Source organism: Ambystoma mexicanum, chromosome 14, assembly GCF_040938575.1.
Source record: "Ambystoma mexicanum isolate Mex_15411 chromosome 14, UKY_AmexF1_1, whole genome shotgun sequence".
NCBI lineage: Eukaryota > Metazoa > Chordata > Amphibia > Caudata > Ambystomatidae > Ambystoma > Ambystoma mexicanum.
Window position 1 is genome coordinate 307226332 of NC_090940.1, and position 17464 is coordinate 307243795.

General features: G+C 42.3%; 1 protein-coding gene across 2 annotated transcripts in view; it reads left to right on the plus strand.

Annotated features, from left to right (window-relative positions):
* The window catches only part of PPP4R3A (protein phosphatase 4 regulatory subunit 3A), a 547019-nt gene that overhangs the window by 281313 nt on the left and 248242 nt on the right, over positions 1-17464 (plus strand). For both annotated transcript variants that reach the window (XM_069637435.1, XM_069637437.1), the window contains exons 5-7: positions 5025-5102; positions 5238-5354; positions 6483-6599. In XM_069637435.1, the coding sequence (XP_069493536.1) occupies positions 5025-5102; positions 5238-5354; positions 6483-6599 (312 nt within the window). The remainder of the gene's footprint in view (positions 1-5024; positions 5103-5237; positions 5355-6482; positions 6600-17464) is intronic.

A 17464-nucleotide genomic window follows, 5' to 3' on the forward strand; every position in this document is an offset into this window, starting at 1 on the left:
GTGGAACATTTACGTCCCCTGCACACTAAAATCAATGTATAACAATTGCAACTAATCAGTTTTTCTTGTGCATCAATCCGCACAGTGATCTATAAACTCAATAGAGAATGAACTATTTTAGTTGGGTAAATTCACATAACGCATATATTACATCAGTGCAACAAATCTTTCATGCTCTATCCCATTATTAACCTTGTGTGGGTCAGGGTAAAGCAGTCCAAGCTGCTTACATTCTGGAGTGCTGGACCGCTCCCAATTCTCAAACTGGATTATGCAATGTAGTAGGTAAAATAATGTTGATCAGTATTCATTAGAGCCTAATACGGGGTTTTATGTCTTAATAGATATCCATAAAAATGGTCTTGCATTCCATGAAGGTTGTCAGAGTCATAAATTGAAAATCGCAAAGTCTGCAACGTATTATATGTGGGAGGTCCAAGAGACCTCGAGATTATGGCAGGTTCCCCCTGGTTTGGCTCACTTGTAGTCTAAATATCATTGCCCTATGGATATTGGGAGGGCCTTTAGTCTTGGGGTAGTCGGTATTTATTTCTGCAAAATGCATGCTGTAGATTCATAGTCTGTACCTTATCACTTGTAAAATGAAAGTTATCATACCTTCAAATACAGCTGTAGATGGATATTTAAGTAATGGGAAATCCCCAATGCTCCGCCCCCCCCCCCCCCCCCCCTCCAAGAACCTTTAAGGTTACAGGAGAGCAGATTAGTATTTGAATCATGTTGATCTATTATAGCCTATGTTGTGGAAGCAAGTGTCAAAGGATAGTGCTTTTACTTGCCCAAGTCTGTTTGCTAAGTGGCGCTATGTTAGGAGCCTAAAATGGCTGCTGTCTTATAAGGCGTCATTGTTGTTGCAATGTTATAACGCCATTGCACGTAATCTGTCTGCCATGATCCTCTAGTCAAGCCCATTTTAAACTGAGCAATTATTCTTAAACCTATTCTTAAAAAACCTAGCCCATAACGTTCGCTGTGTCCAGGTCTCTCATGTGAGAGTAGAGGAAATTGTGAGTGAACTATGCATGTAGTTTGCATATCTTACATCGGCAAGCTTGTTATAGGTGACCAAGCCTCCCATTCAATCCTGGTAAAGTAGCGCACATTATATACCTCGCTCTCTCCTGTGTTGTCATAAAGTGACAGTTCAGAAAGGCTGTTTTGCAGGTAGTGCATGCATTAGCTAAACATGCAGTTCTCAAAGACTTCTCCGGATGAATGATTTAGGAAGAGTATCATGCTTATTCTACTGATAGCTCTACTTGTCATAGATGCAGTAGTATACGTGGGTTCTGTAGGTGACCCCGTAGGTCGATCTAGAGAAAAGCTCCCAGGTAAAAATCTTGGTTAATACCATTAGGGGGGGTCAAACTACCCAATTTCTCTATCCAGTAAAGTTCCCTCTGGTCTAGTTTTTTGCCTAGGTCACCACCTCAATTTGTTTACCGACTACCAACACGATGCGTTTCCGTTGCCTCCCCACATTAAACAAAAAAAGCGCCACCCGGGGAGTGCCTCGGTTGGATGGAACAGTGGCCGGGGATTGTGTATTCTCACCCGCTGTTCCAGCCACCTGATTGGTTGTCTCACCCTCCGTGGGTGTGAACTGTATTTAAAGCCATTCTTCAGTTTGTTGGCCTCACTAAGCATGGCACTGTAAGAAGTGTGTGGGTTTGGGAAGTCTTGTTAGTTTGATAGCTAGAGAGGAAGATGTGAAACCTGTGGTGTTGATGGGTACAAGAGACTTGCGTGCCCTTCTTCCTCTATGGGATTAGCATTAAAACTTGGGAATCTGTTATCTGAAACATTTAGTCCACGATCTGTTCAACTACAGCACTTAATGTCCACTTACTCATTGATTTTGGGGTGGTTTGGTAGTGTTAGTGCTAAATAAACTAGGTCCAAGCTAGATTTAATGTTGATTGGTTAATGGCTAGGCCTGCAGTGGCCTTGTGATGGGGCGTTGTAAGCTTTAGTGTATGCTGGTAGATTTCAGTGGTGAGTTGGTTACACAGTTAAGAGGGTAGTAGACTGCAGGTCAAAATGGCGGTGGAAAGAAGTGTTTGGTGCCATCCAGAACCAAGTTAAGGGGGTTTGGTACAGTTGAGTCTGTTATACTATAATCCAGGGAGTAGTATGTGATTTAGGAAGGATCATTCCACTGCCTGAAAACCTGACTATATGCAGCCCCGGGAGAAGATACACATGTTGGCCAAAATTAATGGATTGGCCCCTCCTTCACCTGAATAGTTATTGTCCATCTCTAGGGAAGTGGTGGAACAGCCCTGGTTGCTCAGAAATCCAGGAAAGCCGCTGGCCCTGATTTGGTACATCTGGATTTTTTTTATAGGGATGCACTATCTGGGCCCTGATTTTCACTAGAGTTTTTAATGCAGCTATATGCTCAAGTGACGTCCCTAGAAAATGTAGGGAGGCAATGGTCCCAGTGTACAAAAAAGGAGGAAGTGAGCACCTGGGGAATTACTGACAGATTTCGTTATTAGATTGTGCTGGGAAGACATTCAGAATGTATTTAAAGGTAAACTACAAAGATGGGGTGGATGACTTGGAGATTATTAGCGATGCCCAGACCGGGTTCCATGTCGGTAGTGGTACTGTGGACCATTGCTTCCGACTTTTTCTACTAATAAAGAAATGCACCAATTTGCTAAAAATGAAAATATATGCTGTATTCTCAGACCGGCCTATGACTCAGTTCCACAGGAAGTTCTGTGGCAAGTTATAGAAGGGAGGAAAGCACTGACCGCCTAGGTGAATTCAATTAAATTGCTGCATGTGGAGACAAAGGCGTTGGTCTGTTATGTGCTAGGAGGGGAACAATCTGAATCCTTTGCTGTCTAGAAGGGGGTCCGCCAAGGATGTGTATTGGCTCTGCTACGGTTTTCAAAATTTATGAAGTAAATAGTGGATGCCATAGAGGTGGGAACCCTGGATGCTCCTAGAATTGAATCCAGGAGGTCGCCAACCCTTTTCTTGGTAGGCGATGCCCAGACCGGGTTCCATGTCGGTAGTGGTACTGTGGACCATTGCTTCCTACTTTTTCTACTAATAAAGAAATGCACCAATTTGCTAAAAATGAAAATATATGCTGTATTCTCAGACCGGCCTATGACTCAGTTCCACAGGAAGTTCTGTGGCAAGTTATAGAAGGGAGGAAAGCACTGACCGCCTAGGTGAATTCAATTAAATTGCTGCATGTGGAGACAAAGGCGTTGGTCTGTTATGTGCTAGGAGGGGAACAATCTGAATCCTTTGCTGTCTAGAAGGGGGTCCGCCAAGGATGTGTATTGGCTCTGCTACGGTTTTCAAAATTTATGAAGTAAATAGTGGATGCCTTAGAGGTGGGAACCTTGGATGCTCCTAGAATTGAATCTAGGAGGTGGCCAACCCTTTTCTTGGTAGACGATGCAGTCATTCTTGCCACGTCACCCAAGGGGTTGAAAACATCGGTTGACATCTTTGAGAAAATGCAAGGGGGTTGATTTGAATGTTAACAACAAAAAGTTATGGTTTTTAAACCACCGTTCACCAAGCCCTTCTGTGTGAACAGAGGGCTTAAAGGTGGAACAAGTAAAGATTAACTATCTTGGGGTTAGGTTTAATGAAATGGGGAAGTGGGTGGTCGGACCACCTTCTTATAGCCAAAGGTACCCTTATTAAATAAAGCAGCAGTATTTACTCATTTTTAAGGGCCATAGTAGTGGGGCAATTTCACCAGCACTGGAATTATGTGAAAAACAAGCCTTAACAGCAACCCTTTGCGGTTCTGAAATTTGGGGATATTCCAATACAACTTTACTATCTCCAATTGTCAATGTCTTTCAGAAAGTTATCGCTCCTACTGAAAAATGCCCCGACTTCATTGGTCCAAATGGACCTTCAGGTATTGGCCTATAGCTGATCAGATTGCACTTAGACCTGCATTATATTGGGTAAGACTTTGGTCCTCTGAGTTTAGTTGCCTATAGAGATGCCACGCGGAACTTTTTACCTGCACATTGGAGTGAAACGTTGTTTGCCTCTGCTAGATACGTGCATCGTACCTGGCTATTTTAAATTCTACATTGGAGAGTGATATGAGGCTGCGAGCTTGCTCTCCTTATTGGGGGGTTAACTCCATTAGTAACAACGTAGATCCCGTTTTTAAGATTGTGTACTATTATGTAAAACATTTTATAAATTGACTACCAATTGTTGTAATGAATTGTGCTGAAGGTCTAATCTGAATAAAGCTTTCAAATAAAAACCTGACTCTGAAGGGACCAATCTATGCAATGCCCCTCTCCAATTGTATGGTAGCTTGATAGTCCTGAGGAAAGCATAGGGACTATAGGGGTTATATTGATGTGTTAGCAACTGAGTCCCCTACTATTTCTGCCCTGGCAGCCCACTTTACCATGCCAATTTCTTGGTGTTCCACTTGTGTTTGAAGTCTGGTCACTCCTTAAACCAGTGATGGGCAAGTTGGAGAATCACATGCATATACCATGCACTAGGAGATCAATAGTAGCTACATTAACCTTTTACCTTCAGAGCCATTTGGTGTCTGTTAGGTGTGATGTACAAACTGAAGTGGCAGAGATTGAAGTGCAGTCTCTGGAGGTGTCTGAACATAATTGGAATGTTGGTGTGCCTAGTCTCTCACCTGTTACTACTTGGGATGTCAGTGACCTCTGTTCTACCATAAGAGCCCTGAGACTGCCCCACGCCCCCCTCTGCCCACATTCCTTAGTGCCCTGATACACTCCTTCCTGCTCAGCATCGCACCTGCCACCCCGTTTTCTGTCAATTTGGCATTTCTAGTCCATCTAGACGTCTAGCAACCTGGTGCATTGGCTGTTCATTTTTCAGCCTGCCTTTGTGGGGTTACTTTAGAGGAAAATATGATTATGGCATTGCCACTTCCATTCCTGTGTGGTACAGTGGATGTTTGTAGCAATGGTAAATGTTTTTGCTGAGCAATAATTAGCTTTTTGTTTTTTTAGGAAGATGAAAAGTTCCTGACAGAGCTGTTTGCTCAGCTAACAGATGAAGCGACAGATGATGAGAAAAGACAGGAGTTGGTAAGATTGTCAGCAATAGGTAGATTAATTTAGCCTGACGTTCTGAAGATAGTATGCCATCTGTGAAACCCTTGCTGCCCATTTGATCTGTGCAGTATTTGTATGCCAAGTAAAACAAATTGTTTTCTATTTCAGGTAAACTTTTTAAAAGAATTCTGTGCATTTTCACAAACATTGCAACCTCAAAACAGAGATGCGTTCTTCAAGACACTGTCTAACATGGGTGTTTTGCCAGCTCTGGAAGTGATCTTGGTAATTATTGCACTTTAATTTAAACGTCCCCTTTTGTTAACAGTGGCCACTCCAAAGGCGTTTTTGTGGGTTACTCTTGTTTACCAGTAAGTAAGAATTAATCTTAAGAATCTACTGTTAAATTTGAGCCCACACTAGGGATAAAATTACTCAAGGTGTTACTCTCCAGTATATGTATCTCAACTGCAGTCTTTTCTTGTAGAGGGTGCCCGAAGGAACAAAGTAAGGCACGCTACTGAGATTGTGCAATAGTTAACACATATTTATCCAAGGTATTTGGTCCAGGAGGGTAGCCTTGCAAGAGGTTGAGACCCTCTGGTCGTTGCGATCCTGAGGAATAAAAGGCCTGGAGGGTCAGAAGATCAAAGACTGACACTGAAGATATACTTGCTGGTAGGAGTGTCCAGAAATGAGCATGTCACTCTGCCTCAGAATGAAATTACCAAGGAGGACTGTATTTGCCAAGATGTGGTCATGGCGGTACATCCCTATAACGGAGACTATTCAATTTGTTAAATTGGGGAAACCCCGGGATTACTTGTATTCCCTGACTTTGAGACACTTTATATGTCACCGTACCCCAAAACTGTTTGCTTAGATTGTTTTCAGAGGGGAATATCTTGTTTTGTTGAAGAAAGCCTGCTTTATCTCAGGAGTTTATTCAATTCCCATCCTGTTAGTTAATAAATATATTTGAACTCAATACTTATGACTCGTGTCTGTTCTGTTGATCCTTCGCCACAGACTACTGTTCTAATCATGGAATAAGTTGGTGCAGTGTAACCAAAATTCATCCCTCCCCTCAATTTAGATTTGTAATGGCATGAACAAGTAGACTATATCTAAAATTAAGAGTACATAACCCACCTGAATATAAATACTCTTGGGCAGACCTTTTTAAATAGTTGGTCTGGGTGAGGATTTGGAGGTGCATACATTTTGTGGTGCAAAGGAGCGCTTGCTTGCCTTATGTCGAATTAGTTTGGTAATGCTCGTACTAATTTAGCAAAGGACGTTGGTACTATCTCTGACATTTTCCAAAGTAATTTAATGATCTTGTAAATGTATAAAACATTCATTTAACTCCTTAACTAGTCATCCACATGGTCTGATTCTTTCCTATTCTAGGGAATGGATGATGCACAGGTGCGAAGTGCTGCTACCGATATATTTTCATACTTGGTTGAATACAATCCATCTATGGTTCGAGAGTTTGTAATGCAAGAAGCGCAACAGAATGATGATGTAAGTAAGTCTTGCATGGCAAATAAGTGAATGTTACCAAAAGTTAAATATTGAAGTATCTGGCACCATGCCTGTGTTAAAAAGGACTATTGGCCTTAGTAACTGAAATCTAATAAATCCTCAACGTATGACTCTAGTAGGTTTAATTGCACCTCACACACAGCTGTTCATTACAATATTTGCCTTGCCTGGAAGAGCCTGTAGTAACTGTAATGCAGGCATTGCAGTGATGTTTTCTGTGCATTGACACTCATGGATAAAGTTGAAAGAAACCAGTGGCTTTAATGGAAAATGGAAGCAGTTTTTGTCACAAAACATAACCCAATGGAGAGTTCTTGCAGCCAGTCATTTCATTGCCGCTCCTAATGTAAAATTTAATTTGATTGAATGTTCCATAAAGTAAATATATACTTTTTTATACACGCTAATAATGTATTAGCAGGTGATTACCTCCCCTTCCCACGCCTGTCAAATTGTCGTTAAAATCTCACTATGAAACTTGCATGTACCATGGCAAAATATTGTTTTAAATAGTTGGTTGTATATCAAGGACCAGTGCACTGTTGTGTACATGCATATAACCAAGAATTAGAGCAGTTTGACCATTCTAACAGTAAACCGGGAAGTGTGAACACAGCATATCTGGGTGGTGAGAGGCAGGACTTCCATGGGAGTGCTGGAAAATAGTGTGTAGGCACTCCTTTGCTAAAGTAAATTTGATAGGGTTGGTTACATGACAACTCATGCAGGGTGCAAGAGAATACGTAAGAACTGTGTGAGCAACTGATCACTGTTTTGTTGTACTGTCTAAACAAGAATTAACTAGCGTTTAGGATCTTGGTAAAACTGAAGATGTTATTTCTTTGTTCAAAAGTCTTGTGCCAGAGATTTTATATCTTGAGCAAACTAAATATAATGTACATCTGAAACAGGCACTCTGTCAGTAACGGTTAAGTTAACCATTATATAATTGTCATTTCTTGAGTATGTTAACACAAAGCTTCCATGGGCACACATTCAGGGAAACGGAGGGATCTAGTCAAAATTGAGTCTAGCATGGGGGAATAGCCTACTTGTCACTGCCCCACTCTTGGTTATCACTTTGACACAGTTGACGGAAATCCATACAATTCTTGTATTTTATTATGAAATGGCTGTGTGCAATGTGTGTTCTTTACTGCTATTCCTAGCACAGCGTCAGAAGAGCATAAGGACTTGATGACATGATTGAAATTAATTTGTGACCTAGAAGCAGACGCTTCTTAAAATGTTGCCAAGCAGCTATTGCCTATATTGATCAAATGCTTCATTGAGTTACTTGAGGTGCTTCAAGTTGGCAGTCACTTTGAACATTCACTCCAGATAGGGCTACGGTGACTATTTTTGTAAGGAAGGTTGGTAGCAGAGAGATTAATTGGGTATAGACAGAGGACTAACACTTTTCCATTTCAGATTATGCACATGTGATGTTCTTCTCTGGATTGGTCAAATAGCGTTTAGGTTTATTACCTCCTTGATACCTTCCCCCTCTCTCCATCCCCTCCCTCCTTCTAATATCCTCTCACTGCTCTCTTCATCTTTTCCTGTCTCATGTGATCTCCTTTTGTTGCTCTCTTCACTCATTACTCTCTCCTCTTTCCTTCCCTACCCACCTGCTCTCCTTTCCTTTCTTACTTGCAAATTGTTTTAAATGCCGATTTTATGGTTTGATTCATGTATACTGTTTGCTTCTACTGTTCCATGTTCTATGTGTTTAACTGTAAAGCGCCTTGGATTAAGGCGCTATATAAAACAATAAAATACAAATACAAAATACAAAAGCAGCAGCTGTGGAACCACCAGCCACTCTAGAAAGTTTTAAAGCTATATCATGCTATTGTAACTGCTCTTTCCCAACTCGCGGTCTCTGGAATGTATTTCTTGTCAACTAGAGGTTTTGAATTTCTGTTGCCCACGCACACCGTTGGTTCCCCAAATCTTCATTTCTATGTAGTGGCTAGATTCTTGGTTGTTTGGATACTAACACACACTCTTAAGTTAGCATTATTGAATTTGGTGGTTTAGAACAAGTGACTGATCTGTCAGAATTGGATAAAGACCTAGAAGGATGATAATGTTTTTAAAATTTCACCCCAACATGACCAGACCGTTTTCTCCCAAACCAGGACAGCAGAAACATCCTAAACCATCAGTGACGTGGTATCCACGGTGCCTGGGACTGGGAGAAACGCCTTTGACGAGGCAAGCAAATTGTTTTTGAAGTTTTCTTTGAAGGAGGATCTTTGCAGGGTTTAAATGTTTTCTCAGTCAATAGTCTTGCTCCCAAAATGCAGATTTCTCTGGGAACAAGATTGTTCCTCGTCCCTTTTCCCCTCAAGGCCCACAATTTGTTACATCTGTTTGGCACATGATAAAACTTGTTTTCGAGTGGGAGAGATTTAGTTCAGAAAAGCTCTAAACCACTATCCTAGATGTATGTATTTGTGACGTTATTGAATCTGCTTGGATTCACATGCTTAGCATGGGCCACAATCTAGTGTTTGGTGTGGAGTGATATACATTTTTCGAAATTAAGAAAAGGTTGTTGTCGACGGGGGGGCGGCATACCGGTCACACTGTACAGGGACCAGCGATTCTTCACGCTCCTCATGTTGCTTTCACAGCCATTGGGTTGGATGTATGAACGCAAATCTAAGAATTTGAGCAATTTCTATTTGTTTGCTGAATGTCTCATGCTGAAAATGGACGGTTTTGACATAGAACAGGTGGAAGAATGGAAGGTTCAGGGAGATGGCTTAACGACATGTCGCTCAAAGGCGTACAGTATGGTTTGTTGGGGGTTCTTGGAAAAATACGCAGGCATTCTTGAATGCCTTTAATCCCCTTCTCTTTTTCCCCGATTAGCTCACTTGAGCTCCTCAATCTCCAAAGAAAACACCCTCTTAAAGTTTTGTCCAAGGTGCAGCACTATGTTCTCCAGCACTGGATCTTGTATAGAGTCAGATGCTGTTTGAATATTCCCCGTTGTCTGACTGGGAATCCTCGTTAACGATAAAGCAGTTTACATTACACATTTTAAACTGCTGTCACTGTAGTGCTCTGTCATTTTGGGTAATTTTGGGTCAGATTGCCCCACAGCCAATTAACCATCCTCCCTAAGCTCCACCCCTAAAGGCTCTTCACATTTTTTTACTGCCTGTTCAGTGTTGAGTTCTAAAAAAATAAATCCATTTCTTCAACAATTTAGTGTCTATTTTTTGGGGATTTTTGTTTGTGCTCATTCCTCACCCATTCACAAAATCAAGAACTTCCTCCATCCGTCTTCAGTTTTGTTCCATTTTCTCTTCGCCTCTTGAGTTACTGTTTCATTGTGCGCTCATTAACGCCTTAGACCTGTCCATGAAGCTATGGCTGACAACAGGAAGAAATATTCAAAGGCCTGTGCCACCTGTCATTTGAAGAACTTCTATGTGGAAGATATTCATGGTGACAGGCTTGGTCTTTATCCAGACCTTGAGATGGTGATTGTTCCTTCGGCTTGTGGTTTTCCAACAAGACACTTCGATACCGTCACAGAAGGTTGATGACTTAGCTGGACTATGGTGCTGGAGCCACTGATATTGCCTCTCTAGCCATGCTTCCCTTGGGCAGAGCTGCTTCCTGGAGCACAACTCCTCATCCAAACCGTTAAGGTCACAAGCTTGGAAAAAAAGCAAAATGGGGTCCTATAACCCTAGCTCTGGCTGCCACCTCGTCCAGGATAGGGTCCACGTTGATTTCTGCGATCCCATAGGCGACCACTTCTTCCATGAAGACTGCTTCATTGTCTTCAGTTGTGAAACGGCTGTCGCAGTCTTCTACTGGTCTACAGTCTTCTGCCAAGAAGCACTTCTTCCTTCTGGCCAGTCGACAACATCTTTGTCTACGACAGCTTCGACTCACAAGCAGACAGTGCCCTCTGTTTGTTCGACAGCCCTGTCAATGCCAATTCCGTTGACTTAGATTACTGCATCTATGGGGTACCAAATTCTGTCATCTGTCACAACTATGACCACCTCATCGACAACAAAGGTGCATGCCTCGGTCAACAGCTCCGTGGGCCGTCTCTCGGGCTGGGGATTCTGCCTCTACGTTTTCAGTACTACCAAGGCCTATGCGTACCCATGCACTGCTTACGCTGGCCCCATCTGTTCCTCCTCCTCCTCCTTTTCCTGTGCAGACTATTTTCACCTGAGGACATATTGCAACCTGCCAGTGATGCAGATTTTGAGCAGGAAGTTCTTTGCTGACGACGAAACCCATGTAGATGCCCACGTAGAGTTTCTACCATCTACTTCAACTGGGGTTGCAGCAATAATGCCATGCTCCACGGCCTTTTCTGCTCCTACTTGGCCATCTCCAACACTGGCTCCTATTCAGCCCGACACCCGTGACCAGTCTATAGACTTCTATCCACACTACAGTCTCTGGACTTGGAGTTGCAACATAGGCTGCCTGCTCTCTCTGTAACACCATGCCAGGAGCTTCCCGTTGCTTCCCGTTGCTCCTCCTGGGAACCCTTCACGTGCCCGCACACCTGCACTTCCTCCTGCCATCCTCAAGGATGACCTCTCCTAAGGTGATGTGCCCACTCACACTAAGCTTGGTTTATGGTCAAAATCTCGAATAAATAAATATCGAATAAATAAATCTCGGAAAAAAAAGGCCGAAATTTTTTTTTTTTGACGTTTTGTATTCGAAATGGGGGGTTTCCCCCAAGCCCCCCTTTTTTAAATTTTTTTTTTTACCATTTTTTTTTAATCCCGGACCCCAAAATAAATATATAATTAAAAAAAAATATCGTCTTTTTTTTCGGTCTTTTTTTTCGACCTTATTGTTCGAGATAATTTTTTCGAGATTTTGACTGACCACCCATCTTGACTGGTATGATAATGAGCCAGGGGATGATGAACCGGAGGACCCTCTTCTCAGACTTGCCTCCTGATAAAATTGTCTCCTTCCATGACCTTGACCTCCTGTCCAGTGCTGCCAAGGTGTTTAATCTTGTCCCATAGGAACAAATGAAGGAAGGCTTCTTATACGCAGAGGGAACACAGTCTATAGTGGCCTTATCTGTCCTCCATGACATCTCAGAAGATTGTCTTTTCACCTTAAATTCCTTTTATGCCCAAAGGACCGATTTGAGCAAGTACAATACTCCTGGTGCAGCGGATACATGTCTACGGATGCAATCCAGACTGTGGTGTCAGTGCCGGCCCAGAAGCATACTGGTGATCCTGCCTCTGTTCAGTGCCACCTGCCCGACAAAGCGAAATGGCTAGACTTTCGGAAAGTGCATCATCTCCATGGCCTCAACAACTTAAGGTGTCTAATTCTATGGCTATCCTGTCCTGTTACAACAGGGAGGTATGGTTCAAGGTGGGTCCAATATTGGATGTTCTTCCAGTTGACAAGGTCAGCTATTGCCATCCTTCGTGAGGGGGGAGGCTGCCTCTGACCATGCAGTTTTGGTGGCAGATTTTGCGGACACTGGCTTCCGGCAGATTGGGTAATGGCAAATATCCTGGACCAGTTCAACCATTCTGTTTCCTGTTGTGGGCATTTCCCACTGTTGGTCTACTCTCAGCTGACACAATTTCATAAAGATATGCTGGTATGTTTGTTTAGTTTCAACTCGTGTTCCTGCATGAACACATTGCTTAGATTGTCCGTCTGTGAGGCAATTGTGTTCCCCTGGCACATGTTATGTAAATGTTTCAATGGACACAAGTGCCAGATGTTTTATGCGAAAAGAACGTTTTTGAGGGTTCACCTTGTCGCAAAACATTGTATTGTCTATATTGACCGGAACACCTTTGTTTGGTAGGAGTGTGTGAAAGAGTCCACTGCGATTGATAACCAGGAGCTCTAGCATGCTTGGGTTATGATTCTTGCAGTTCTGTTTATTTGCCTTGTGTGAGGTCTTGACATTATCTCCCCAACCAGTCAGTGAAGTGTCTTATGTTATGGTTACTTGCATTGGTGGATTTGTGATAGTTTTTCATTTCAACACATTTGCTTCAGTCCATCGTTGATGTGGTTTTACCACCATTTGTGATAACACCACTAGCTTGACCCACTCGCCTGCTCCTTGAGACCATTGCTCCATGAGCCACTGTTGTATTGGGCACATGTTGAAATGCGAACGAAAATTCATGATGCCATCCTACCCAGCATTTTCATGGCTTGTCTGACTTGTGTCAACATGCTTTGAAACAAGGTTTTTATATTTAATATTTTTGTTCTTTATTCTCCGTTTAATTTATGAAGCATTTAATTTGCACTGCTTCACAGTAATCCAAAAAAACAAGGTATTTGAGCTTGCATTGCTTCAATCCTTTCATGAGTAGGATACGGAATTGCCTCTTAGATATCCAATATGCCCCTCTTGACATTTTGTGTTAAAACTTGATTTTTTTGTTGACGCAGAATTTGAGTTGATGCAGTACATTTATGGTTTCTTGAGTAAGAGAGTTACTTATCGTTGAGACTACTGGACTCCTAGTCTAGTCCTCTTTCCTCCATACTGATGACTGTCTAACAGGGATGGGGCCGGAGCCTTTAAAATGTGTTGCATGCTCTAGTTAGCCTTGGAGCGCCAACCCAAGCAGACTCCGGTCACTGGCCTTACCTGTCAGTCCTTGACTGTTCATCGTCTTCTACTAACCGATTTATGGGGGCGGTGGGTGGGTCGTTTCGAGGAAAGGGGACTATGGACTTGAGGAGTAAAGTATTCACTTATGTGAGAATTCTTCATACTCTACGTCCTGTCACAATACTTCAATACTGGTGAAAGAAATGGCTTTGGGGAAGATGGAACATCTACTGTGTAGCAAAGCGTTTGCGTAGGACTGCCTGTCCGCAACTGGTTTAAGGCATGGAGCTGGTTTCCAGGAAATTAAGCTTACAAAAAGATGACCTTCTGGCGGCCTTGGTAATAAGGAACATTGCGCTGAAGAGCCACATCAATGTCTTTTATCCCGATGGCATGAATGCCCTTGCATGGAATAGCAGTGTCTGATGCCCGAGACTACCTGTGAGCCAGGATACTGATCACTGAAGGTAATAAGGCTGTCTGACTTCCTGAACTGTTTGTTAGATGCAGGTAAAACTGGAAGTATCTTCTTATATCGATAATGAAGAGCAATGCAGCCAGAGACTAGGGATTAAAAAAAGGTGGGTAATGGCACCTTCACTGATATGGAATGAGAACACCACCACAGGTAATAATAGGCAAGTTGAGTGCGTAAAACTTCTTTGACTCAATGACTATACATGCTGATGCTAGAGCCTCCAAACGTGCCACCCTCCATGACATAAACTTCAGCTCTGTGGAAGCCAAAGGTACGATGGATTTGAGCGTCAATGATGAAAGGACAATGTTCAAATCCCAAACCAGATGTCTCTTGAATGGGGGATAGAGCCTGGTGAGACCCTCCAAGTGTCTGTGCAACAGTGCAGTCCTTCAGTTAATGGGCCTGCTTTTTGACCCAATACATAAAGCTCCTTTATAGAACTCTCATGCAAGGTTGTCTTCCTCATCGCGGTCAGCTCATTCAGGTGAATAACTCAACTACATGCTTTTTCGATCTCGGAACTTCGCGATACTCAAATATAAGGTGGTTTTAAGAACAGACCCATTTTTTAAACCAAAATACCTCTTAAATTTACATGTCAGTCAATTGAGTTGCCAGCTGCCTGCCAACATCCACAAAATGGGGGAGAAAGGGCAATCTATACAATTGATGAGCAAAGGGCAGTTGAGTACTACCTTGCCGGAACTAATGCAATAAGACAGACCCATTCTTTGTTTCAGTGGCAACAAGAAGGTAAGGCTGATCCAGTCCAGGACAACCAGTGGAAGATGTTTAGTTATGCCTATACAGCTGTTATACACTAGCAAATAAAACGGCACACTTCGCACAGGGGCAACAATAGCCTTAGTTGCAAATGTACCATTAGATACAATTTACAAAGCAGTCACATGGAGTTCTGTACACATTTGCACAGGAATATTGCATAGACACTGAAATGAGTGCATTCTCGAGTGGTGCAAGCTGTTTTAAAGCATTTGTTTTTAACTGTCCCTTCAGCTTTCCCACCAACTTCAAGTACTGCTTGCTAATAGCTGTACACCATGCAAGTCTAAGCAAATTTACAAACCTCAGAAGATGAATATTACTTAATCAGTAATCCCCTTTCTGGGGCTTGTTTCTGCTTATAATCATACGCCCCTCCGTCTCACATGCGAGTGTGAAGCCTTAGTACTAAACTTTCAATCACGCAGTATGTTGATGCGCCCTGTCAGAAAACAATCTGCGGTCTATTCGTGAAGGATCAGGGGTCTATGTGCATGTTGGATAAGGATAGTGTGACGGGTACACCCCTGTCAACGGCCCTTTGTCGATTTCGACAAATATAGAATACTCTGCACCAACCACTAGAAGGCCTATGCAAAGCATTTAATTCTAATCTGAAACAAACCACACATAGGGGGTTAGTGGGGAAGTAATGTTAAACACACACCATCAATGTAAGTGGTATGTGAGATTGATCTGGACTGTACTCCCAAGGTCTGGCTTTTTGTAAAACATCCCAACACTAAAAGGATTGAGGTGGAGGTAATGCAGACTGGTAAAAGTAACTTATTGAAGGAGAATTTTAAATGAGTATTAAATGTAAATGAAATCTCATATTGAAACTCTGCTGTTAGTATTGCAGAGATACAGAACATTGCTTTCAAGATTGTTACTTTACACATTTTGTACCTGTTATATTAATTTTGATCCCTACAGGGTTGTTCCTGGCTGCTGCTATGAATGATAGCTTATGAAGTTATGTGCTTTTTGGTTTCTTCCAGCATTAAAGTAGTTTAGATGAACAGCTCTGCTTTTCTTCGTTTAGATTACTGCTGCCCACATTAAATGTGCTTCCTAATTAATCATTTTTTGCAGGGATACCTACTGCACTGGATGCATGTATGTCCTACTATACACTAAAAATGTTGTGTTGACGATATGACTGTGACGAATCACAGGAATTTGTCCTACCGCCTCAAGGGGGGGCACCCCCCCACAATTTTGAGACTAGGGAGGTGAGCCGCACTGGAACACCTTCCCTAGGGGTTGAGTCAAGTGGGACCTCACCAAGAGAGACTCCCCCTTTGGGACAAGGACTCCTTTTCCTCGGAGGACCTCCCAAAAAAACACACCAGTATTAACTCTTCAGATATACACTGAAAAGATTTCTGTGAAGATAATTCCTGTATGTACTATTGTAAATCAAACTGTGAGTATTCCTTAAACTAAGAGAAAACCTCTGAGACGAGGAGGATCACCTGAGCAGGAGAAGAGAAGCCATCCGGGACGGAAAGGAATACGAAGCTATGCTGGGGGGTTTGGCGGTGAAGTCCCACAGCTGTGTAGCATTTAAAAGAGTAAGAGCCGGAGATGTGAGAAGGAAGCCTGTGAGTTACGGAACAGCTTGCACGCCGGCATTGAGCAGTCTGGACCCTCCACATCCTGAAGTGGAGAGGGAGTAGAAACCAGACAGGCACGCAGAGTCTCACAACAACAAGCAGGACAGGAGAGAAATCGGACGTGCTCTGGTCCTAGAAGCTGGGAAGTGAAAAAGACTGAGTGTGGTGGCTGTTAAGACAGTTTTTCTGAAATCCAACTAAAAGCTTGGTAAAACCAGCCAATCCAAGACTCCACTCTTAGTAAAAGGCTGTACGACCTGAGTTCATGGTAGCATAGACCGATCAGCCAGGCTTATCTTGGGAGGGAGAGAGGGCTGTAGAATCAGTACAAATGAAATTGTAATACAAATGGTCCAAAGGAACACTGAAACACTATGTATTGTAAAAATAAAGGATTTATTTAAATACAAGTAGGCCCAGATAAATCTAGGGGTAATTAAGTACTATCTCACATTATATGTAATCGCAATTATAAAAAAACACTGTGCTTGCAGGTACATTGACCAAAGCATAAACCCTATTTGGAACATTTAACAATAGTTCTAGGGAAGTCAAACCTTTTCATACAAATTTAGTATAGGTCACACCTATTCTCGGAGTAAAAACCAATGGTTTCTTTCAGATTACATGAAGTAATTCCAGGGCAGTAGACCCCACCAGTTGTACAGTGACGCTCAGTAACAAATCACAAAATCAGTCAACTGGCCAGTATACGTTTTGTGAATAGTGGCACACTTATTCTAGGTACAGTAAAAACCTATGACTACTTTTTGTGTGATAAAACAGTTATACTAGGTGATTAAAACCTAAGGATGTAATAATATTCAATTGCAGGTGCTTCTGAGATTAGTGAAACAGATTGGGATAAGCAGTAACTCTTGGGACTTATTTTTGGATGGCACACAGCTTAAGGTAAGTAAAATCCATATACTTTTTCAATCTCCCAATGAAGTTAGGTTAGATCTTTCCCAGCAATGCAAGTTAAACGTATGTACCACGTATGAGGGACAGTATGAACCAAAGTCAATGGGTTAAAAGAGGCTGCAGGGAGGCAGGACAGCCAAAGTCAATTTGAACAAGGTCTATGGAGCTGAGACATTTCTTTAGATAGCGCAGGGAAAGTATAATCAAATGTTCCACTTTGTGAATGACTGTTATTCTAGGTAGGTAGGTAGGTAGGAAGGACCTAATGCAGACTTATTCTGGACAGGCTAACGAAGTCAGGGAAAGCAAGACCCAGTTGAAACACTCATACAATTATCCTAACAGGAATAATCTGGTGAAACCAACACATTACTTTGGGGGAAGAGGTACAACCAAATCACAAGTGAGTAATATACCTTCATAT